The sequence below is a fragment of the Oncorhynchus masou genome, chromosome 10 (assembly GCF_036934945.1).
Source record: "Oncorhynchus masou masou isolate Uvic2021 chromosome 10, UVic_Omas_1.1, whole genome shotgun sequence".
Classification (NCBI taxonomy): domain Eukaryota; kingdom Metazoa; phylum Chordata; class Actinopteri; order Salmoniformes; family Salmonidae; genus Oncorhynchus; species Oncorhynchus masou.
Window position 1 is genome coordinate 13,390,722 of NC_088221.1, and position 17,302 is coordinate 13,408,023.

General features: G+C 44.7%; 1 protein-coding gene across 7 annotated transcripts in view; it reads left to right on the forward strand.

Annotated features, from left to right (window-relative positions):
• Window positions 1-17,302, forward strand: part of LOC135547170 (plakophilin-4-like) — a 115,650-nt gene that overhangs the window by 67,115 nt on the left and 31,233 nt on the right. For all 7 annotated transcript variants that reach the window (XM_064975901.1, XM_064975899.1, XM_064975904.1 and 4 more), the window contains one exon: window positions 7,692-7,886. In XM_064975901.1, coding sequence (XP_064831973.1) covers window positions 7,692-7,886 — 195 coding nt within the window. The remainder of the gene's footprint in view (window positions 1-7,691; window positions 7,887-17,302) is intronic.

Here is a 17,302-nt window from a genome sequence, read left to right on the forward strand (position 1 = left end):
CATAGGAGTGTGACTTGACATTTCAAACCCCCGTAAATACTAGCTGCTTGACAGGGGAGTCTGTAGAAAGAATGCTAGAAGAATTCCAGAATGATTGTCCTCTGTTGCTGCCGAGGCTCTACTTCTTCCACTGCATCAGAAATGAGCTGGAGACGCGAGGGTTGTGTAGTGTATGTTATCAGACATTTTCGTTCGAGTTTTTGTTCCTCTTTGGAAGAAATGATCCCTGTGGTGCAAAACAGTTTAAATGAAATTATGTTCTATAATTTTCTCACACTAGGGGATTCTCTTCCTGGTACAAAGCAGTATGGGAAACCAGGCTCAGCAACTTCAGAAAGTGTAATAAGAGGCGGCATATGGCCCAAATGGGCACCCTATTCCCTACATAGTCCATTACTTCTGACCAGAGCCCTATGGGCCCTGATTGAAAGTAGTGCACTATGTAGGGCCATTAAGGATGCGACCCTGTTTTCCACTCCAGAATCATTTCGGATATTTTGAGGCGTTCTTGTATGAAACATAGTTGTTTAATGCAGGGTTCTCCAAGCCTGTTTCTGTAAAACTACCATTCTGTAAATGTTTACTTCAACCCTAATCTAGCACCTAAACTGAACCAGGTTAGTTACAACTGGGTTGGAGCGAGAACCTACAGGATGACAGCGCCCCAGGAACAGGGTTGGACAGCCCTGGTTTAGAGTGTTCCACTCAAAGCTAGAAACCAAGCATGCATTCGTTCTCTGGGCTGTTGGAAGAGAGTGGAACTGGATTCTCTGCTATTGTGGGCCGTTTATCACTACAGTAAGAGTTTGTCCTCTTCGTTTGTCCTCTCCCTTTTAGCCTGAGTACTCCTCGTTTTGCTGCTTTAGGTATCTACTGGAGATAAGCATGTAGGTAGATTATGAAAATGGCACAGGGATTATAAAAGAAGGGGTTACAAATGATTCCTGTTTTCATAATGGACGGCTTTGCAGATGAATATAGAATGCATGCAGCCAATTTCTGGTACAAGGCCTATCTCATTTTACTGAGTGCCTGCCGTCATTTATATACGGTCTATGGTGCCCGTCTTTAAATTAATATTCATATGACTTTGTGTTACTTTGTCCCACTAGTGGAAAAAAATCAAAACAGTTGCATATCCTGATTTAAAAAGGATATATATTTTGGACAATATACAGTATATATTTGGACGTTTATACTTGACTCCGAGTATAAACGTGTTTTTTTTCTTTCAAACCTGTGCCAATGCTCTGGTATTTTTCATCCTATAGCTTGTTCATCTTCTTAAAAAAAAAAAAAAGTGAGCTAATGCTCTCCTGCTCTCGTCTCTCTTGTCCCTCGCAAATAAATTCACAGCATCCAACTGCAAAACATATAGAATTGTGAGAATTGCAATACATCTCGTGAGGTCCCTGGCAATGCATAGCCTTTAGTCCCAGATTGCAGCAATATTTCTCCATGTTTTTATCATGAAAAGGTTGAGATGTGTGTGTGTTTGTTTTTTTTGACCAACTTTTCCTGCCGCCATTGGATATCGTCAGACCTCCTGGTCGATGATGACCTTCAAGGTGAATTCTAACTTCATCATGTTGCCCTCCCCTCATAATGTGCTTGGGTCCGGGGTGAAGTTTCCCCTCGGTACAGATCTAGGAACCAGCTTCCTGTCATGACCTTAACCATTAGTGGGGAAAATGACTCAACTGACCCAAGATCAGCGTCGAGGGGCAACTTCTCCCTAGATTAGTGTCTGAGCATGGCATACATGTTTTTTTTCTGTGGGGACGACGCGTGTCACCTTTCTGTTCGTAGCATGATCGTCATTTTCAACCTATTTCCTTTTACAAGCATTGAAACCCCCATTCACATAGGGCAGTGGAGAAATGCCTTCAAATGTACAGTTATCTTTTCCCGGACCAAGTAAGTCTGTGCTTTTCCCATTACTTTCCTATTACTTTCCCATTACTTTCCCATTAATTTCCTATTACTTTCCCATTTATTTCCCGTTACTTTCCTATTACTTTCCCATTTATTTCCCATTACTTTCCTATTACTTTCCCATTACTTTCTTGAACTTTTGTAAATCAGGGCCCAAGAATAATAATCTCCACGAGGCCATTATATCACTGTATTGCCCAGTGTGTGTCTCTCTCTCTCTCTCTCTCTCTCACTCACTCACTCACTCACTCACTCACTCACTCACTCACTCACTCACTCACTCACTCACTCACTCACTCACTCATTCACTCACTCTCGTGCTGATGGCCATAATCCACATACGGTGACTGATGATCTCTCTCTCCCAGACACAAATGGCTTTTTAAACCTCTTTCTCCAAGGTGCAAAGTCTGCAAACAGATTGGTCTCTTTGGCCAGTCAAGCCCAATAGCTTCTGCTTTTAAAAATCCACCTTTCCAGAAATAAGTCTCTCACCATTGCCGCTTGTTATAGACCCCCCTCAGCCCCCAGCTGTGCCCTGGACACCATATGTGAATGAATTGCCCCCCCATCTATCTTCAGAGTTCGTACTGTTAGGTGACCTAAACTGGGATATGCTTAACACCCCGGCCGTCCTACAATGTAAGATAGATGCCCTCAATCTCACACCAATTATCAAGGAACCTACCAGGTTCAACCCTAAATCTGTAATCATGAGCACCCTCATAGATATCATCCTGACCAACTTTCCCTCTAAATACACCTCTGCTGTCTTCCACCAGGATCTCGGCGATCACTGCCTCATTGCCTGCATCCGTAATGGGTCCGCGATCAAACGGCCACCCCTCATCACTGTCAAACGCTCCCTAAAACACTTCAGCAAGGAGGCCTTTCTAATCGACCTGGCCCGGGTATCCTGGAAGGATATTGACCTCATCCCATCAGTAGAGGATGCCTGGTTGCTCTTTAAAAGTGCTTTCCTCACCATCTTAAATAAGAATGCCCCTTTCAAAAAATGTAGAACTAGGAACAGATATAGCCCTTGGTTCACCCCAGACTTGACTGCCCTTGACCAGTACAAAAACATCCTGTGGTGTACTGCATTAGCATCAAATAGCCCCAGCGATATGCAACTTTTCTAGCTTGTTCAAACAGAAATTTGCATCCTGTAGCACTAATTCCAAAAAGTTTTGGGACACTGTAAAGTCCATGGAGAATAAGAGCACCTCCTCCCAGCTGCCCACTGCAGTGAGGCTAGGAAACACTGTCATCACCGATATCCGAATATCGAAAAATTTCAATAAGCATTTTTCTACGGCTGGCCATGCTTTCCACCTTGCTACCCTTACCCTGGCCATCAGCTCTGTACCCCCCCAGCAACTGGCCCAAGCCCCCACCACTTCTCCTTCACCCAAATCCAGACAGCTGATGTTCTGAAAGAGCTGCAAAATCTGGATCACTACAAATCAGGTGGGCTAGACAATCTGGACTCTCTCTATCGAAAATGATCTGCCAAAATTGTTGCAAACCTTATTACTAGCTTGTTCAGCCTCTCTTTCTTATCGCCTGAGATCCCCAAAGATTGGAAAGCTGCCGCGGTCATCCCCCTCTTCAAAGGGGGAGACATTCTAGACCCAAACTGTTATAAACCTATATCCATCCTGCCTTGCCTTTCTAAAATCTTTGAAAGCCAAGTTAACAAACAGATCACCGACCACTTTGAATCCCACCGTACCTTCTCCACTATGAAATCTGGTTTCCGAGCTGGTCATGGGTGCACCTCAGCCACGCTCAAGGTCCTAAACAATATCATAACCACCATTGATAAAAGACAGTACTGTGCAGCCGTCTTCATCGACCTTCTTTCGACTCTGTCAATCACCGCATTCTTATCGGCAGACTCAATAGCCTTGATTTCTCAAATGACTGCCTCTCCTGGTTCACCAACTACTTCTCTGATAGAGTTCAGTGTGTCAAATCAGAGGGCCTGTTGTCCAGACCTCTGGAAGTCTCTATGGGGGTGCCACAGGGTTCAATTCTCGGGCCAGATTTTTCTCTGTATATATCAACGATGTCGCTCTTGCTGCTGGTGACTCTCTGATCCACCTCTATGCAAACGACTCCATTCTGTATACATCTTGCCCTTCTCTGGACACTGTGTTAGCAAACCTCCATACATGCCATACAATGCATGTAAAACTAAATGCATGCTCTTCAACCGATTGCTGCCTGCACCTGCCCTACTCTGGACAGTTCTGACTTATGTGTACAACTACAAATACCTAGGTGTCTGGTAAGACTGTAAACTCTCCTTCCAGGCTCACATTTAGCATCTCGAATCCAAAATTAAATATGTGCATGGCACAGTTGCTCTCCTATGGTCATCTGGGCCAGAACTGCATGTGTGACCTGTGGATTATGTCTGCAGTAGCAGTGAAAGGGATGTGGATGTTCACACGCCCTCGCTCATTTGCATTCAGTTGACAAATACCACCGGTCAGTTGAAACCTGAGTCCGGCCTGAAGCCTGCAGGCTGCAGCCCTCTCTCCCTCTCTCCCTCTGGCCAGAGCCAGACCACGATTCGCCCCCTCCCTGGTCTCCCCTCCTCTTCCCCCACCTGCTGCAGCGTTGGCAGGAAGTAATTTCTCCTCTCTCCTGATGAAAATTGGAAGATGAAGACAAATCATCTCTTGGCCATTATGCCCGATGTCCATTTCAGGGCACTGGAGGAGAGCAAAGGGAAATGGCGATCAACAGCCTCTATGCAGGTGGGGTGCTCAGCCCACGCCTAACGTAAACACTTTGGCTTACGGACACACTGGTGTAGAGTTAAAGCTTCCAGCTTTTCATACTTGTGTAATCTTCTTCTTGGGAGCGGAACAGATTGTTTTCATGGATTTTGCTTTTCTTACTCCCTTGTTGGGAAAAGGTTTTGAGAATTATTTTGGAACAGGAATGTAAGTCAGCTGCATCCATTTAAATGTTTGTTTCTGCGGAGTCGGTGTGCCAAACCACCACCTCCCTACAGTACGTCTGGCCTCTGCCAAGTGCAATCTGTTAGGGCCACAGGAGGAGTTTAAGGCAGCATTAAACAAGTATAACACGCCATGAATGTTCATCACCGACAGTCATATATTATTTTCAGAGACAATTTGAAGCTGCTTCCGAACCTGAATGCTACATTTCACCAGGGAAGCAGAAGAAAGGCACAGGGATTAGCGTGCTAAGGTTTATAATGGTGCTGTTAAGAGAGCGAGAAAGAGAGAGAGAGAGAGAGATGAAGGGAGGGAGAGGGAGAGAGAGAGCCTGCAGAGCAGAGTGGGATGGATATGCATGGATGCTCCTGTCTCTGGGAGACTTCTTCCTCTCCTCCCTCTCTCCTCTCCAGCTACAGTTCTACTGAAAGCCTTCCTTATGTTTGATGGGTTTAGCTGATTATTGGGCTGTGGCAGGCTGTGATGTGGTGTCCTACACCGACTCATTGATATTCCCCCTCTCTCGTTGGCAACATTTAAACAAGAGAAGCTGAAGCGATTTACTTCCAGACGGAAAGAACACCGAAGCGTCCGAAGCGCTGCAGATTGATTGACTGAGCCACTGCTGGGCGTGTCGCCACATCAGCACACATTAACCTCGCCAATGACAAGTCCCACCTTGGGCTGGAAATGTCCTGTAATTTCACCCAAATTCACAGTTTTTCCAGGAAATCCAAGTTAGAAGTTTCCCGGAACCAGGAGGGAAAACCTGGGAATTTTGAGAAAGTTTGTGTAGCCTGAGTCCTTTCCCTTCCCGTCCTCTCTGAAGCAATTCAATAGATGTCACTACCTCTTACCGTTTTAGAGGATGGCATTAGCTATGCTTTCCATGTCGCCCAGTAAACTGTTTGAATAGGGTTTAGCCTCCACTGGCTTGTCGTTTAGCTGTTCATTAGTTAGTGTGCGAAGCTGGAGGTTATCAGGGGTCTCGCTGTTGCAACCCCCCCCGGGTCTCTCTCTCTCCACAGCTGAAGGCACACTGCGTATGCTCCAGAGGTCATGTTTATTTGGTCCTGTTTCTGAGGCGGAGGAGAAAGGTGTGCTGCTACTGAGTATATATCGACCTGCCTCACTGGGCTTCAACTCTCCTGGAGGAAGACGTATATATTTCATATTTATTTATTCCTTTTCGCTGTCTTGAACTCCGATAAGAATCCCTAATTCATTTCGTTAACGCATGACAGTGTCAGTGTTGAGCAGCTTTGGAGCCTCAGCTCGCCGGGCAGTGTTGGACCGGCGCCCGCTCTATTGAAGCGAGGGACGTGGGCAGTGACTGTTCAGTGAGTCGGCCACTGCGGTCTCTCTCGCACTGGGGCTGAGGGAGTAGAGTTGAGGGGAGTTAAGACCCCTTGGTGCGACTTTACGTCACACGCACATCCACATGAGCCATGTGTGTTGGGGTCCATTTGCCTGAAGCTGAGGGGATCGGAGAGTATCGTGGCGTTAGCATCATGGCCCTGGAGCTTCGGATTTATATGTGTGGATGCAGAGCAGTATATGCTTCATAATTGCTGTAGGCTTGGGATGCGTCCCAAATGGTACCCTATGGTTCCCTGTATAGTCCACTACTGTTATAGATTTCCAGTCAAAAGCAGAGAATAGGGTGCCATTTGGGACGCTGAAATTGTTCCACATTTGGACCGACCGGCCCTCGTGTCAGTCAGCTAGTCAGCCATGCTGCGTTGCGACTCCCCCAAATACTATCATCATAGTAATTAATCTGGTGTGAATTTGTAATTTGACTGACCTCAGTGGGGTTTCCCCCTGGTAGATGAGTTTATGGGGAAGAGAGCCCCCCTCTCCATTTGCAGAAACACGCGTGGCCACATCCTGACGTTTTTATGGCTCAGCCTTGTTCTACTAGCCTATATATCTTCTCTCTCACTACAAAGCCTGAGAATGGGGAAGGCAACTTCTATCCTGTCAAGGCACGGGGGCTGCATTCTAAATGGAACACTAATCCCTTTGTAGTGCACTACTTTTGACCAGAGCCTTATGGCTCCTGGTCAAAAGTAGTGCACTACATAGGAAATAGGGTGCCATTTGGTACTCTTCCCATTTGTGGCCTCTCATACTGAAAAATGATGCTGGGCGGTTTCAACTAGTGATTGAGGCTTTGGGTTCTATTTCACTCTTTTTCCCCTCCTAGGCGAGATAGGTGCTATGAGAAGTATGGCTAAGAGTACATTTTCCCAGCTAAGTTGCTAGAGAGAAGAGAGTGTGTTAACTAATAAGCTGAATCATTGAGAGAGGGTGGAGATGAGAGCTGGGGCGGTGTGGCATGAAAAACTGAAAAAGCTACTGCCTTTAGCATTACACAGAATTGGAAATGAGCCATGAATTCATTTCAATTAAGTCTTTAACGGCTTAAATGTCAAACTCCAATGCGGGTAACGCAGAGTTTTTCCTCTGAGCTCTCGCTAGCAATTCCAGAGTGCCCGAATCATCGCAGTTGATCCCTGTCTGTGGTGTGTGCTGCTGTGTAGTGGCTCCAGTGCTGTCACTGTGTGATGCTAATGGTGATTAGGGGTGACACACTGGGAGATGCACGAGGCCGGTGGCAGTCTCTAACCCGGAACCTGTAATACTGTCTTGGGCACTCTCCCCTCTATAGTGCCCTACTTTTGACCAAGGCCCAAAAACTAGTGCACTATATCAGGAATAAGTTGTCATTTGGGATGCAGACTTACGCTCCCTCGCCTCCCTCCCCTATCCCTCTAGGCATGCGGAGTTCGTACGCCAGTCAGCACAGCCAGCTGGGTCAGGACCTGAGGTCAGCCATGTCCCCTGACCGACACATCACGCCCATTTACGAGGACAGAACCTTCCATGGGCCCCTGTACCGCAGCCCCAGCCACCAGGGCCCCGTGGACCTCAACCATGCCTCGCAGAGCGCCATCTACAGGGGGCCCTCAGGTACAGTAACCACATGACCAGGCCTATAAAATGCCTGAAACTTTCACAAAATTCACAGGTTTTCCAGTAATCCTGGTTGGAGGATTCCCGGATTTCCTGTTTATTCCTTCCTAATTCCGAGAATCTTTCAACTGGAATTTCTGGAAAAACCTGGGAGTTTTGGGAGAGTTCCTGGAATTTTGCAACCCTATTGTCGTCTCTGTGTGCACTGATGAGAACACTAATGTAAACAATATGGTATCAAGGCATTAATAAGCAGATTTGATCAGCAGTGAGGACAGACAGGCAGCATTAGTGAGAAACAGATGTTGAGGAGAGAGCAGTATCCTTCATTTAAAATGACTCTGTCATGGTTTATATATGTTAGATCCCCACTCTAGCCCATATGCTCTCTCTCTCTGTCTCTCTCTGTCTCTCTGTCTCTCTCTGTCTCTCTCTCTGTCTCTGTCTGTCTCTCTCTCTCTCTCTCTCTCACTCACTCACTCACTCACTCACTCACTCACTCACTCACTCACTCACTCACTCACTCACTCACTCACTCACTCACTCACTCACTCACTCACTCACTCACTCACTCACTCACTCACTCACTCTCTTTCACTCACTCAATCTCACTCGGGAACACTTTGTGCCCAAGCCAGACAGCCATCCAGCCCTCCAGCCCAGCCAGTCTGCATGCTAGCTTGTCTCTCCATCCTTCCCTTCCTCCCTCCTCTGTCAAAGATGGTTCTGAGACAGGAGAGGAGACAGGCATGGGCTGATACTCAAGCCACAAAAGAGTCAATTACCTGTGTGTCACACTCATAATGAGAAGAGGGATGAGGGGCCAGGGGACTGTAGGATGTCCACACACAGGCTGCATCCTAAATGGCACTCAATTACATATTAAGTGCACTACTTTTGTTTGACCAGTGCCTAAAAGTAGGACAAGCCCAGCCCGTGCCCCAAATGGCACCCTATTTAGTGCACGACTTTTGATCAGGGCCCATGGAGAATCGTGTGCCATTTGGGACTCAGACATTGCAGCCACTGCCAGCGGTTTGTGTTTGGAAGTTAGTATTCTCTCCTCACCCCCCTCATCGTCCCTCGTCCTCCAGCACTCACCTAATTCAGCATCCTCTATTCAGCAGACCTGAGATCCTCCCTGACCCAGAAGTCCAGTAATAAATGGTATTGATGCTCAGAAGAAGCCTCTCAGATAATGATAAGGGCCCATAATGTGCTTGCGCCCAGCTATATTGAGAGGAATAGAAAAAAGGACGTTTGGGCCTCATTAGAAGAGAAAAAAAAACTAATTTCATCCCCAAGCACTCTTTGTTACGGTGTGAAATTACATTTGAATGGCCTTTTTCCACGGCTACATTCTTTATCTGCAGTATTTCTGGTGTATTTCTCGTGAGAACGAGGGTTATTTATGCTAAATGGCTATATTGATTCCTTGCGCAGAAAAAGAACATTGCCAAACTCAGGTACGGCTGGAATGCAAATGCTGATCAATGCTGATTTTGTAGCATTTTAGAGTGTTTTTTTTTTCCCCTTAAAAGATTTTTTTAGTAGACTTTAAAAGTGGTGGCTTGTAGCCATTATTTGTTTACTTAAGTAACTATGAGAATTGATCTGTAGTTACATAAAGTATAACTTTGTTGATTAAGGGACACGTTTCTACATATATATTTTAGTCAGATGCCCTTTTCCAGAGCAAGTCAAAGGTACCACACTCATCCTAAAGGGATACTGCAAGGTTATTGTACATACCCAGAGTCAAATGAACCTATAGATACCATGTCTAAAGGTACTGCATACTGAGACATAAGAATCTCTGCACGGGTTCATCTGACTCCGAGTAAGTAGTAAATTGTCAAAATCTCGCGGTGTCCCTTTCAGATAGCAAGGTGAGGCAACCACATGTCACCGTCATAGTAAGTAAACAAATCCTCAATAAAACAGCCGTCGGTAAAGTCTGTGCTGGTTAGAAAAGACAAATGTGAGTTTTAGTGATATTTCCGGATATTTGCTGTGGGTGTTTTTTTCTGCGGTGTGCTAGTTGAGTCACCCCCATAACCTACAGTGCATTCTGTAAGTATTCAGACCCCTCGAGTGTTTCCACATTTTGTTACGTTACAGCCTTATTCTAAAATGGATTCAAAAATATAAAGAATTCTCAGCAATACCCCATCATGACAAAGTGAACGTTTTTTAGAAATTGTTGCAAAAACTAGAGATATCTTATTTACTTAAGTATTCAGACTCTTTGCTATGAAATTCGAAATTGAGCTCAGGTGCATTCTGTTTCCATTGATTATCCTTGAGATGTTTCTACAACTTGATTTGAGTCCACCTGTGGTGAATTCAATTGATTGGACATGATTTGAAAAGGCACACACCTGTCTATATAAGGTCCCACAGTTGACAGTGCATGTCAGAGCAAAAACCAAGCCATGGGGTTGAAGCAATTGTCTGCAGAATTGTGTTAAGGCACAGATCTGGGGAAGGGTACCAAAACATTTATGCAGCATTGAAGGTCTCCAAGAACACAGTGGCCTCCATCATTCTTAAATGGAAGACATTTGGAACCACCAAGATCTTCCTAGATCTGGCTGCCCGGATAAACTGAGCAATCGGGGGAGAAGGGCCTTGGTCAGGGAAGTAACCAACAACCCTATGGTCACTCTGACAGAGCTTTATAGTTCCTCTGTGGAGGTGGGAGAACCTTCCAGAGGGACAACCATCTCTGCAGCGCTCTGGCAATCAGGCCTTTATGGTAGAGTGGCCAGACAGAAGCCACTCCTCAGTAAAAGGCACATGACAGCTGCTTGAAGTTTTCCAAAGGGCACCTAAAGACTCTCAGACCATGAGAAACAAGATTCTCTGTTCTGTTTGTCCTGAATGCCAAGCTTCACGTCTGGAGGAAACCTGGCACCATCCCTACGGTGAAGCATGGTGGTGGCAGCATCATGCTGTGGGGATTTTTTCAGTGGCAGGGACTGGGAGACTAGTCAGGATCGAGGGAAAGACAGAGAGATCCTTAATGAAAACCTGATCCAGAACGCTCAGGACCTTAGACTGGGGGCAAAGGTTCCCCTTCCAACGGAACAACAACCCTGAGCACACAGCCAAGACAACGCAGGAGTGGCTTCGGGACCAGTCTCTCAGACTTGAACCTGTCCAAACATCTCTGGAGAGACTTGAAAATAGCTGTGCAGCAACACTCCGCAGAGAAGAATGAGAGAAACTCCCCAAATACAGGTGTGCCAAGCTTGTAGTGTCATACCCGAGAAGACTGGAGGCTGTTAACGCTGCCAATACTTATGTAAATGTCATATTCCATTTTTTTGTTTTTAATACATTTTCAAATATTTTCAAATATTTTTGCTTTGTCATTATGGGGTATTGTGTGAAGATTGATGAGGGGGAAAAAAAACCGTTTTAATCAATTTTAGAATAAAGCTGTAACGTAACAAAATGTGGAAAAAGTGAAGGGGTCTGAATACTTTCCGAATGCTCCGTATGCACAGCCTGAAGGCAGCGAGTCTGGACTGGCCTATGAACTGCCAAGCAGAGCGGGGCATTGATGCGAGCAAAAAAATATTTTTGGAGGGCCGCTTCAATTTGACGTCCTGTTTCTAGTGGGAGGGACTGTGTGTGTGTGTGTACTGTGAGTGTCGTATGTGTGCCTTGTGTGTGTGTGTTTGCAGCGTATGCAGACCCAGTCCCTGCAGGATGTTAGGATAGAAATGTGACCGGAGGAGAGGAGAGCAGCAGTCAAGCTGTCACGCAGTCACGTGGGCTATGTGTGCTGCTCGGAGCAGGAAGGCGGTCAAGGGCCAGGCTGTGTGTGTGTGTGTGTGTGTGTGTGTGTGTGTGATATTGTGAGAGAAACTAGGTCACAATATCACAACGCGAGGAGGGAGAGAGGGGGGCAGAAAAATAGACATTGTTGTATGGACAGTGACACAGTCAAGACGCTCGTCGACTAAATTTTTGCCATTGCCTGGAAGATTCGAAGGAAGGATGTCCTGTTGGTGTGTTTATGTGTTAGCTTAGCTGGCGTTAGCGCCGGTGCGGTTTCACCAAGATAGGAAGGGCTGTGTGTGTCTATTCCTGTGCAGGACACTTGGCCGGGCTCACTGCACTGTGTGGAGCTGGCCTCCGAACACGCTGAAGCAGACAGGAGAGAGGGATAAGAAGAGGAGTGTTGCTGGATCACCTACTGCAAGACTGCAGCCCTGTGAGAAAACCTGCAGGATCTGCCTGGCTTAATCCTACCTCTTTCAAAAAAAACAGTCCCTTTTGAAGAAGGAGACTTGTATAGTGTGGAATCATGGGAGTGCTGTTTTACCCTCGTCGTTAAGTGGAGACGGATTGGAGGAATTGCTGTGTGAGTGGAAAAAGCCTTGTGTGTTTTCAGCTTGATGATGAGTTGAAAAAGGACTGCAGCAGCATGACCACTAACTGTCAGTCCACGAGGAAAGGCATCAACACTGTCGGTGAATCGGTGTTAGTAATGACAGGGATACAGGCTTAACTGGAAGGACAATCAAGGCAAAATAGCATCTCCAAATAGAGTCTCCAAACGAGACCTGGACGGAGTCTGAGGTGAAAGTGTGGTGAGTGCGCCCACAGGATTGCAAAACCGATCCAGATGACAAACCCAGGTCGATAGCGCTAAAGTTCCCGAGGTACAAACGTGGCTGTTATGGACAGTGCCAAGAACTTGAGAGGAACCGGCATCTTCCTCAACGACGACAACGCTGAAGCTGTGCGCCAGAGTCGAAGAGAACTGATACCAGCCATTAAAGCTGACAGAGAGCGTCGGGACGTTGCTTGCATCTGCTACGACAGGCTCGTTGTCCATCCTCCCACCCAAAAGCCTGAAAGGGGTGAGAGAACCAAGCAGAGGGGTTCATAGTCTAAGCCCCCACACCCGGATTGAGGCTTGCTTTGATGCTTATCTCTGATAAGCTACCCAGGAAATGGCTTAAAAGAGCCCATATTAATATAGGCAGCCTAAGAAATAAGGTTAATGAAATCAGTGACTTGCTAACCTCAGATAACATTCATATATTAGCCATCACTGAGACTCACTTTGGTCTTTCCTTTGACAACACAGCAGTAGCAATACAGGGATATAACATCTATAGAAGAGACAGGAATGCATATGGTTTCCCTGTATGTTTTCAGAGACACATTCCTGTGAACCTCAGAGGAGATCTCACGCCAAAGGTTGTCGAAGTGTTGTGGTTGCAGGTTCACCTGACACATCTAAAGCATATTCTTTTGGGGTGCTGCTATCGGCCTGCCAAATGCGAAGAGTCAGTATTTGGATAATATGTGTGAAACGCTTGATAGTGTATGTGATGTTAACAGACAGGTCTCTTTTCTGAGTGACCGGAATATAGACTGCTTCCCATTGAGTTGTCCGCTTAAAAAGAAGAAGCTCACTGTAACCAATTTCTAGTTCAGGTTATTGATCAAGCTGCCAGGGTGTTCACAAACAGTCCAGGTACTATATCACCCACGTGTATTGATTATATTTGTACTCATTCTGCAGAACTTTGTTCTGAAGATGTATCCTCACCCGTTGGATGTAGTAACCACAATATAATACCTTTATCCAGAAAAGCCAAAGTTCCAAAGGCAGGGCCTAAAATAATATGTAAGAGATCATATGAAAAGTTTGGTCGTGGTTCCTATGCTGAAGATATAAAGAAGATGGATTGGTCTGATGTGTGTAATGAGGAGAATCCAGACGCTGCACTTCAAGCATTTATGGAATTGCTCCTTCCAGCTATTGATAAACATGCACCTGTTAAGAAATTGACTGTTAGAACTGTTAAGGCTCCATGGATTGATGAGGAGCTGCAAAACTGTATGGTTGAATGAGAAGGAAGCAAAAGGAGTGGGTAATGAGTCTGTCTGCACATCTGACTTACTGCAAATTGAGAAATGATGTGGCTAAACTCAATATAAAGAAACTAAGATAAATTATATAACATTTGATGGGAGGGGGGGGGGAAGCTTTGGAGAACTTGAAATGAAATTATGGGCAGAAAAACACATTCAACACTGTCTTTTATGGAATTAGATGACTCGTTCATCACAAAACTCTTTGATGTGACCAATTATTTCGAAAGCTACTTACTTCATTGGCAAACTCAGGCATGAAATGCCAACAACAAACTGTTGGCCATCATATTCATGCATAAAATGCCAAGAAAAGCAATGGCAATTAACATTTCATAAAGTTAGCGGGGAAGAGGTTAAAACATTGTGGCTGGCCCTCAATAATGAGAAACCAACCGGTATTGACAACTTAGATGGGAAGCTGCTGAGGATGGTAGCGGAATATGTTGACTTTCCTATTTCTCACATCTTCAAGATGAGCTTGGAGAAAAAGGTTTTCCCTCCGCTTCCCTCCAGCTCTAATGTCATCCCGCTACCCAAGAATTATAAAGCACCCTTTTCTGGTTCTATCAGCAGACCAATAAGACTACTGCCAGCTCTTGGCAAAATTTTGGAAAGAATTGTATTGTATCAGATACAATGTTATTTATCTACGAACAAACAGACTTTTAGCATTCCTATAGAGAAGGGCGTTCTACATGTCTTACAACTGACACCAATGACTGCTGAAATACATTGTTTAATAAGAAGATGGTGGGAGCTGCATTTCGGTGCAGCCTTTTGAAATGATTGACCATAATCTGTTAGCGGAACAACGTACGCGTTGCGGCTTTACGCCCTCTGCCACACCCTGTGCCAAAGAGTTGCAGTTCGTTTCAGAATGGGTGGAGAGCAATAAACTAGTCCTGAATATATCTAAGATTAAGAGCATAGTATTTCGTACAAATCATTCCTTAAGCTGTAGACCCCAGCTGGATCTGGTTATGGAAAATGTGGCTCTAGAACATATATATAGGGCCCTGATAGCATAGAACTCCCTGCCATTTCACACAAGCAGGCAGCAAAAGTAGCTTTTTAAAAAAAAACAACCAAAAAAACGAATAATGCAGCACATCACAACATCTCCGACCTAAATAGCGGTAGCATGTCCCTCTGTAGCACATCTGGTGTTTGGGTGAAAGTGAAAGATAAGATGTGCCTTTGGCATCAGGATATCAGGGCCTGCTGAGAGGAAGTGATTGTAAGCAGCGGCCTCGGTAGAGTAAGGAGGTACTCCTCCGTAATGTGATGTGATAGTCTCAAATGAAATCACATTTTATTGGTCACGTGCTTTGTAAACAACACGTGTGGACTAACAGTGAGATGCTTACTTCCCAACAATGCAGAGAGGACGAAAATGGAGAAATAATAGCAAAGTAAAACACGTAATAATAAAAGTAATAATAAATACACAATGAGTAATGATAACTTGGCTATATACACGGGGTAGCAGTACTGAGTACTTACTGTTATTCAGTAGAGCAAAGTTTTATTTAAGTGTATTAAAGTGTATTCTTATTTTGTGTGTGTGTGTGTGTGTGTGTGTGTGTGTGTGTGTGTGTGTGTGTGTGTGTGTGTGTGTGTGTGTGTGTGTGTGTGTGTGTGTGTGTGTGTGTGTGTGTGTGTGTGTGTGTGGTGTGTGTGGTGTGTGTGTGTGGTGCAGGGAATGACAATAGAAATGCAAAACAAGATTCTGAGAACCGGAGAAAAATCCATAAGAGAACCGGAGAAAAATCCATAAGAGAACCGGAGAAAAATCCGCAAGAGAACTGGAGAAACTCCATATCAAGGGGAATTTATTCATTTTATGAATAAATGAAAGTCCAAAGGACACGCACTATACCTTAGCTAACCCTTTACGGGTGGTAGACTGTAACACATTACACTATATCTTATCTAACCCTTTACGGGTGGTAGACTGTAACACATTACACTATACCTTAGCTAACCCTTTACGGGTGGTAGACTGTAACACATTACACTATATCTTAGCTAACCCTTTATGGGTGGTAGAATGTAACACATTACACTATACCTTAGCTACCCCTTAACGGGTGGTAGACTGTAGCACTTTACACTATACCTTAGCTAACCCTTTACGGGTGGTAGACTGTAACACATTACACTATACCTTAGCTAACCCTTTACGGGTGGAAGACTGTAGCACTTTACACTATACCTTAGCTAACCCTTTACGGGTGGTAGACTGTAACACATTACACTATACCTTGACTAACCCTTTACGGGTGGAAGACTGTAGCACTTTACACTATACCTTAGCTAACCCTTTACGGGTGGTAGACTGTAACACATTACACTATATCTTAGCTAACCCTTTACGGGTGGTAGACTGTAACACATTACACTATATCTTAGCTAACCCTTTACGGGTGGTAGACTGTAACACATTACACTATACCTTAGCTAACCCTTTACGGGTGGAAGACTGTAGCACTTTACACTATACCTTAGCTAACCCTTTACGGGTGGTAGACTGTAACACATTACACTATATTGGTCAATCTGTTAAAACATTTGAATTTCTTCTATATGTGGATATTATTATCACGTACACAATTGCCCGACTGCTGACCTGGCTGTGACAAGGTTTTTACTGATTCTAAAACACATGTTTCAAGTTCTCGTAAGATTGTCTCAGATGGATCACTTATGGGATGGTTCTGTAATCAAACGAGTCCCCGTATACAAATACCTTGCTATTTGGATCGACAACGATTTACAGTTTATAAAGAGATTACGACTGAGTTTGTTAAGAAACCTAAGATTTAAAGTGGGCGTTTTTTTACTGAGGCAAACCTTGTCTCTCTAGGAATCAGATTTTGCGGTCAACTTTTCTACTTGTTCTTGATTATGGTGATACTATTGTAGCGGCCTCTTCTCTTAAACTCTTGGATTTTCATAGTGTCCTTCATTTTATTCCAGGACCCAGTTTGATTACTTTTCACTGCACCAAAATGTTGGCTGGACCTCTTTGAAGTCACGTAGATCACACCAAACACTCCCATCTTAACTAACATCACTGTTAAGATTGAAAATGACAAGTTATCAAGCCCGTTCACAGGGTTGGTTAGCTCTGGAGACTCCTTTGGTGTCTAGAGTTAGGTAAATCAGACTTTAATTTCCTTGCACCTTACGTGTGGAATTATCTTACAATACCCTTTAAAATTGGAGGAATTGGGGCCTCTAGGGCATTTCAGACAGTTTTCAGAAAACATATTTACTGAGAAATGTGTCTGTTTCTTATGATTGTGTTGAACTTTTCATGTATTGTTGCGTATAATAACGTGAATTTTCGATGTGTAGTTTATTGTATTTTGAAGTGTATTGTGGTGCTGTACAGGGCTTCTCCTGGAAAAGAGAACTTGGATCTCAGCATCGACTCACTGTCAAGATAAAGGTTAAATAAAAATGCCTAGACGTGAAGACGGACATAAAGTGAAGCCCATCTGATG